This window comes from Octopus bimaculoides, chromosome 1, assembly GCF_001194135.2.
Source record: "Octopus bimaculoides isolate UCB-OBI-ISO-001 chromosome 1, ASM119413v2, whole genome shotgun sequence".
Lineage (NCBI taxonomy): Eukaryota > Metazoa > Mollusca > Cephalopoda > Octopoda > Octopodidae > Octopus > Octopus bimaculoides.
Window position 1 is genome coordinate 192199768 of NC_068981.1, and position 8846 is coordinate 192208613.

The following is an 8846-nucleotide window of genomic DNA, read 5'->3' on the forward strand; positions in this document are numbered from 1 at the left end:
ATATTGATTTGGAGAAATATTGATAAGTCCAATATATATTAGGTCTAAATCATTTATAATATGACTTTGGAGAGGGGGTGCAATCTTTTATTCCCTTCCAGTTTACACCTAATTCTTCTGGAAAGAAGATGAAAATTTAACTCATATATTGATGTCAAAATTAGGAGAAAGAAGGGTATCTATCAGGGAAAGCAAAGTCATTTGATAAAAAGAGCAACATATATTTGTTTGTACAGTCAAGAGCCACAACATTTATTTAAATCATATTAATAAATAAAATATACAGCTACATAATTTTATGCACTAAAGAATATTGATTAATCTCTTCTAGTGGAAGGCTTTTATTGAGTTATCGAGTCTTTATAATTTTATAGTTAATACTTTAAGATCCAGCTGGTAGAATGTTCAAGCTATTTTAAGCAAAAGCCCTGGAACCCACATTTATACAACTCACATTATCACCTATTTAACTATTCCTCCCTTTTTCTTAACCCTGTCACAAATCCTTTGCATCTCCTGTTACCAATTATACTCCTTCCATCCTCTCCTCTTACCACCCCTCAACATTCTTTAGAATCACATATTCTCTCATGCGTTCTCCCTTGTTAAAGCAGCCACTTTAAGACACTTAGTCTTGCATGTTATGAGGCAATCATCACTAATGCTGGTGCAAGGGGGGAGAAAGCACCCAGCACACACACACACTGAAGTGATTGTCATTAGAAAGAGCATCCTTCAGCCACAGAAACCATGCCAAGGTAGACAGAGGAGCACAACAAAGTCTTCTGACACATCAGACCATGTCGAACCATGCCAGCATGGAAGCCAGATGTTGAATGATGATGAGTTACACATAATAGCCCTAAGAGCTGTGACCACCACCACTGGTGGAGGACATCAACCTCAACATTTGACTGGTGCTTAATTCTAATGACCGCCCTCCCTCCAATATCAATAAAAATCAAAATGCAAAGAGAGCCAGCATTGCAGTATTGTCCCTGGGTTAATTAGGAACTTCAAGAAGCATGTTATTTACATCAGTTTTATAGTAACCTTAACCTTTCCCTTCACAGAAGTATACTTCTACATGTTTTAGGTCAATTTCAGGATTATTTTTATTCAGTTTCTTCTTCTTTCTCTTTCTCAACATCCTGTTATAAATTAATGGGTGATTTCCCATTAGTCATTATAGCACACAGGGTAACACTTTACGATTATTATTCTACAGCAAAGTTGGATACTTTCATCAGTACCTAATACTCATAGTCCTCTTCACTAACATCCATTATTTCAACAGTAAATTTGGCTTCGTAACTTTTAACATTGATTATCAGACAAAGAGGAGTGTTTTCTGTCATACAGTGGTTGTGAGTTTATTGATTTCATGTGTGTGTGTGTGTGTGTAGAAGAGAAAGAATGGAGTGTAAGATTTATCTTACATGTATGTATACATGTATTGCTTAAGCATTGCAATAAAAAGCTGGTATAAACTCAATATACATACACCTCTGACTGAAGCGTTACTCAAGTATGGAGCAGTAATAAGAAAAGAAATGTAATTGTAATCGTTTAAATGTTGAGAGAAGGTTAAAATGACTTGGAAAAAGTTCATCTGAACAAAACAAGTTTTAAGAACTGTAAACAAGAAGAAAAAAAAGAAAAAAAAAATTGTTTTGCATGGTTCATCTGGTCGATACCTGCAAGGGAAACAATACAAGAATTCATTCAGAGATTTAAATCTTCAGTACTGATATGCGTGACTAAACAATTTAGATGTAATGCTGTTGTTAATGAGATTAAAGTAGAACAAGACTTCAATGAGAGACAGAAGAGGGAGGCTAGGATAGATTTTATCAGGGACTATTAAAGATATAGCTAATTAGAAAACCTATGTTAACCGAAGTGAAGAACAGCAACAGGGAAACATGTGCAGACCAAATTTCCATTGGAGAGAGAGAGAGGGGTGGTACTATGTCTGTGAACACATGAAACAATTGGAGAGGAAGGTAGGGAATGAAGAATATATATACATATATTCGGAAAGGTTGGATGAAGGGTGTATGTTATAGAATGCCGGTTGACAAGAGGAAAAGTGACTAGGCTAAGCGAAGCTAGCGAGCAAGCTTTAAGAGGGGAGGATGAAATAACCATACATCATCAACTGTTTAACGCGAGGAAGAGGAAAGAAGCAAAGAAAAGAGAGCATTAAAAGAAAAATTCTGAAACTGATGCAGTGGAATAGATGAAGCAATGAGTAAAACTGCAACATTTAAATCAACCAGCCTCTCAAGCTGAGTAAGCTAACTACACACACACACACAATACATACATACATACATAGATATGTGTGTGAGTGTGTGTATACACACACACCGGCCGGTGAAGACATGTCTGGAGAAGAGAGAGAGAGCATTCATAACAGCAAAATACATGACACATTTTGATCTAATTCATTTTTGTTTTTGTCGCAGACTGCAGGCCTGCAGGTTTATTTGAGAAAATATTTTTTTTAAATCAGGTTTTTAATGTATAAAGAATGTAATGAAAAATAATAAACAATTGTGTAAACCTTTCAATATTGGTGTTATAGAAATATGTTGCCTGCAGAGGTTAGTTATTGAGACAGCAGTAGTAACAAGTGTAGATTTAGAGATAAGGAAGTTCTAAAGAGGAAAGAAGGCTTTGTGTTCGCCCATCGCCATAGTATGTAAGGTTTTAAACAAATTCCTTCTTTTTTTTCTTTCTTTCTTTTTTTTTTTGCGGGCTTCCCATGTTGGAAATTTAAAACTACATTGGAAATGTCAAGTTACTAAAATCTTTGAGCTTCAACAATTTCAATGTATCCGACTTTTGATGCAATAATTGTTCAACCCTTTACAAAAGTAAATAAGTAGAAGCGCTCTTATCTCTCTCTCACATAAAATATTGTATATGTGAGAGTGAGAAGCATTCAACTAAGAAAACATTGCATTTGATAGCAGAAACAGCTGTGAGCTAATGAAGTTCATTCTAATTTCTTATTCCTTTTTTTTTTATTCATAGTAATTTCTTTTATATATTTATAAGAGACAAAACACAGCTATTTTCTTGCCATTTAGCTTTCGAAATTAACCATTTTAGATTAGACTATTTGGTTTTTAAAACGTCCAGAGACATTTTAAAATTTGCGAAATAGATAACAATAACAGATAATGGTTCAATTTGTTGTTTTGAAAGTTAGGAAAACTGGAGAAAGCGTTTACAAGTGTTTGAATGCCACATGTAGCGATGAGCGCTGCCATCTTTATTGTAATTGGTAACATCGAGTGGTTTAATAATAGGGTAAGGAGGAGACGAAGGAACTGGGGGCTGGGAAAGAACACAGCAGAATTTCTATGATTTCGGCACATCATACATTAAGAGGATGATTCAATAGAATTCAGGCAACAGATTCACCGACAGAATTCCAAAGGAAACTTAAAATTATAGGCGTGTGTGTGTGTGTGTGTGTTGGTATTTTGTATACGCATGGCTGATGTGATTCATCCAATTTTATGTTGAACAGACAACAGAAATGTCAGCTCTACACGTTATGAAGAAAGGTGAGCAATGAATACTTTTTACAAACAAACATAGTCGTGAAAAACCAACAGAAAATAAACATACAACACAGGGGAAACCTGAAGCAGAGAGAGAGGGAGCACGTATGCAAAACACTGTCATGTACCTAGACAACCCAGACACAAAATAATGTTCTGCGTGTGTGTGTGTCAGCTGTAGCAGTGTGCCGCGTCAACAGTTCTTCACATAACGCAAAGACAATTCGGGAATCTTTTATGTAAAACGAAATGAAGAACTGAAACTATTGTAGAAAAGCAACAGTTTGAGAAATTCCACCTGCTTAGCATTCAGATCTTACAAACAGTGTGTGTGCGCGCGAGCGTATGGGTGTACATGAGTACATACATACATGTGTGTGTGTGTGTGTAAAGTTGTCAAATCTTTATGTAAACAACGATCACTATTACAAGAGAGAGGCCACATCGAAACGAAATGCTACATTTGCTAAATTCACAAATAAATAGAGGTTTTTACACGAGTGACTGAGATCAATTAAACTGAGTTAATTGCCGTTTTAGTGTATATTTTATAGATACAAAACAGCAACACACCTTAGAGGGGGGATTCCACGCGTATTTTGTAAATAATATTCTATGAGCCGATTAGGTAACTAACCTCTCATCATTAAGACTGATTGAACTAAATTACCAAATTATATTTTCTAAACAAAACAATACTTAATTTTTTGAAACATTCGGGTATTCCGTTATGTCGTTTCTCTGCTGTTCTTTGTTTTATAAGGGGAGTGTTGTTTAGTGAATATTCGACAAGTTTATTCGAATATGTGTATGTGTATGGCGAGAGACAGACAGACGAAACAATAATTATCAGCTACATAATATATTTAGGATTATTCTTTACCTTTCGGTCCTTTGTTACAGAACATTCAAGATATACATTCATTGATATGAAGGATAGATAGGTCAAAGGGGAAAATATGCCAGCACATGGCAGATGCACAATAAACACACGTGTAACATCAGTATTATAAGGGGTAAAAATAATAAATCCAGAAAACATTCAGTTTTGATGAACTCTATAGCTCGAAACTATTTTCTTCACTAAATAAACGACACTTCACAATTAAATGTTGAAATATGATTTATTAATAAACCATAAGAGATGGGAACTTTAAATCGCTTAAGCACAGAAACATGAAACTATTTTGGTTTACTTTTTTTCTTTATAAACAGAGACAACTTCAACGTATTTACATGAAATGGCAAGAAAACAGAAGGAAAGGTTAATGTTTCAAAATAAATGTTTGCTCCGGGTTAGCTTTGACTAAGAAAACACTAATCATGAGGTATTCCAACCATGACCATTCTAACGATGTAAAACGGTAGGGTGTGGTTTGTGGGTGGAGGAGTGCAGTTCGGTAGAGCGGCCACACCGATGTTCAACCAGTGTTATCAACAAGAGGTACTTTCTGGGGACGAAACTCGGAAAGTCCAACACATCAGACCAAGAGCAAACAAACAAAAAAAAATAGCTAAATTGAAAAACTGCCAATTTTAATCGATATATACACCAGCAACGATAGCATAATTAACAAAGAGTATATATATACAGTACGATGTAGAGGATGAATATTATTACTTTCCTATGAGTAAGTTTCGTGCGAAACGGATGGATGTGAAATCGAATGAAGCTAAAAAGTACTAATATTCAACTATATAATATATTCATTCCATCCTCTATAAAACGTATTGAGTACTCTCGTATTTGTTAGTGAAACCAGATAGATAGATAGATAGACATAGACGCACACGTACACTCACTGAAGTAGACATAGAAATGCTCACATTGACTGGAAGCAAACATTAAATACAATAAGAATGTGAAACCCAGCAAATATGTTACACTTGAGTCACTCGGCATTCATAAGGATGAGGTGAGAAGCTGACTGAAAGGGGTGGATGGAAATTATCGATCTGGGAGCAGGCGGGCTGCACGAAAGAAGAAAAAATGATTAAGCAAGTTTGTAACGAGCATGTTGAGTAAGAAATCACCCTGACCCTTACATTATTGACGAATATGAAAGAGAATTTGGGCGTGCAATGTGTTTTTTGGTGATCCTTGTTGCTTAGAAAATTCCTTAAAAGTGAATTTGTGAAGGCTAAATCAGAGATGACACTCATATAGACACACCGTATGCATAGATGTCTTACTACCAACCACCACCACACAATTTGTATACTATGAAGACGGGTAGTGGGTTGTGAATGGAATGCAGCGTGAAATCGAACTTCTATATCTTCTCAGTTACAATTGCAACACTCTGCACTAACGTTCAGAGAGAAATAGCTATCAACCGGGATTAATTTTAATAGGAAACCGCCACATCTCCACCATGATGTTGGAAGGAGGTGAAAGAAAAAATTACCAGGAAAGTGTGATTTAAGCCCTTTAGAATAATTAATGCACAATAACCTGATCGTGGTGTTTATTGTAATTACTTACCTGGGCAACAAGAGGCACCAGAGTGTGTTCCACCGACTTGGTGCGTATCTCCAAAGGCAGCTTAGATTCCGACTTCGGCTGCGCAAGACCAGCCATTTTGTTGTGCTGCTGCCTGGCTCCAACGGTGGAGGGAGGCGACGGCGGCGAGGATACGGCTAGAGGGAGGGAGAAAGAAGGATAAAGAAAAAATGAAGATAGGCAGGGAGAAGCAGGAAGAATATATATAATGACACGAGGGGGGGAAGAGAGAGAGCGGTGATAAGGTAGCAATAAAAGAAGAAGACACACAGGAGAGGGAGAGAGAATGGGGGAGGAGAAAGAACAGATAAAGTCACAGAGAGAAGGAGGAGAAAGAATGAACATGTAATCAGAGAAAGAGAGAGCGTGGAGAGGAGGAGAAAAAAAAGAAGAACAGATGAAGTCACAGAGAAAGAGAGAAATGTAGTAAAAGAATTGGAAAGGAAGTTGAAAGAGAAATTGAAAGGAAAGAACGAAGCGGGAATAGCGAGACGATGAAAGAGGAAGACAGGAAGAGAAATAAAAAGGAATTGGAAGCAGAGAGAGAGAGAGAGAGTGAAAGAGAGTGAGGAAATAAGTCATTGGATGAAGAGATAGAAAAAGAGTGAAAGAGTAGAGAATGAATGAGTGGGGTTAGAAAGGGTAAAGGTTGAATAAAGTAAAGGAAGCGGCGAATGAGATTTAGAATGAAATCAAATCGATTCAAATCTTGTTTTTATTATTATTTTACATGATATATATATGTGTGTATATATATATATATATATATATATATGTGTGTGTGTGTATATATATGTGTGTGTATATATATATATAATGGAGAGAGAGGATTATTTATTGTAAATAAGGATAGAGAGAAGTTAACGAATAAATGAGAGATTGCAGGAGCATCGTAGTTAGTAGTAGTAAAACAACGAATGACAATGTAGAGTTCTGATCACTTTACACACGAAAGCTCAAGCTCTCTCTCTTTCTCTCTCTCTCTCTCTCACCTCTTCGTCAAATCTCACTCTTTTCAAATACTTTTGCTTCTTGCGCTCTCGTTTATCGTTTTACCTTTAAATTTCTCTCACTTTCAAACCTCTCTCTCTCTCTCTCTTCTTAATTTTAGACCTTTTTTCTCCGGTTCTCCCTACTTTTTCAGGTTATTTTTTGCTCTTCTCTCCCCATTTTATTCGATTTACTTTTTATTCTTCTTTCTAAATTTTTCTGTTTTCCTCTTCTTACCGTGTTGCTCTCTCTCTCTCTCTCTCTCTCTCTCTCTCTACTTTTCTCAGTTTGTATTAAGCTCTTTCTGTGCGTGTGAAAGTGTGTGTGAGTAATTTGTACACCGTTGTTCCGCCCTCACTTTTTCTTCCTCTCTCATTCACTCCTTATACAATAACACTTCACACACATGGAAGGTGCAACAGACACCTGAGGTGTAACGAGAGATAAAGTGCATAAATGCAACCAAAGGCCCCTTACTGCAAGTGAAATATAGAATGCTGCGCGTCATTTTGTCGTTAGTTGACAACGTTTAACGCTCTCAAACAGCAACAGCACATTGCATCTGATGTCCCTGTTGTTTGCTCTCAGTTGCAAGTGTTCTCGTTGACACAGCAGCTGCAATAAAACTTGCAACGGTAATAAAGCACGTTCACATTTCATACAAACCGACTCTTCTTGCTGGTAGATTCAAACTATAAATTTCATGATTCAGTTGGTTTTAAAGAAGGGAAAACTCTTAAAAGTAATCTCTACACAAATATTCTCTAACAAATATTTTATCTTGACTTCTCCCAGCCTCCCCCTCTCTCGCTCTCTCTCTCTTATACACACACACACATGTGCTCTCCCCCCTCCCTCTCTCTCTCTCTCTTTCACGCACGTTCACGCTCTCACACTTTTTACACATACCAATACATGCATAACTTTATACAAATGTATGTAAACATATGTGCGTGTATATAAATTTACGTATATCCATGTACACGGGGATGATATATATATATATATATATATATATATATATATATATATATATATATATATTGGTATTTTTATATAAGCTTAAAGCTTATGGCGGTCACCGTGCAATGACTAAGGAAAGTAGTCTAATAAAAGGGTATATAAGTCCTCGACAGAAAAAGAAGGCTTTCCTGCACCGAAAGCATATGTATGTATGTATGTATGCATATGTGTGAGTGTATATATGTGCATGCGTGTGTCAGTATATATAAATGTATGTGTGTTTATGTATGTATGCACGATCTTTGTATGTATGTATGTATAGATAGAGAGAGAGAGAGAAACATTGTGACAGATACATACATAAATGAGCCTATAATGCAAGTAACCATATATTAGAACTTCATATGATCCATCCCACTCCAATATGTGCACTCAGAAAGGGGATTCATATTGATATAAACAATCCTGACAAGTGCATTGGTTATAATATGCATAAAGTACATAAAATGATTTAGTAACAAGAGGCAAACAAGGTAAATTTAGTTAATAATCCATGTCCTTATGATTGTTTCAATGGTTTAGCCATCGAAATGATCATAAGGATATCATCTGTGAATTACAACTACCTTGTTTTTTGCTTGTCATATAATCATTGTAATATAGATGTGTGTGTGTGTGTGTGTGTGTGTGTGTGTGTGTGTAATTAATCAAAATAACCAAGAAAACAAGACAGCAAGAAAAAAACAATGTGAGGACATGGTAAATGCGAAGTATTAACAAATACTCAGGGAAGGAAAGAAAGTTAGTTTTAT

General features: G+C 36.0%; 1 protein-coding gene across 3 annotated transcripts in view; it reads right to left on the reverse strand.

The window, feature by feature from the left end:
- The window catches only part of LOC106877594 (alpha-catulin), a 329504-nt gene extending 323096 nt beyond the window's left edge, over window positions 1–6408 (reverse strand). The window contains exon 1 of one of the 3 annotated variants that reach the window (XM_052973445.1): window positions 6064–6399. In XM_052973445.1, the coding sequence (XP_052829405.1) occupies window positions 6064–6159 (96 nt within the window). In that variant the 5' untranslated portion in view covers window positions 6160–6399. Of the gene's footprint in view, window positions 1–6063 lie in introns of all 3 variants that reach the window. The other 2 variants (XM_052973457.1, XM_052973451.1) reach the window with 2 other exon arrangements.
- Window positions 6409–8846: the final 2438 nt, after the last annotated feature.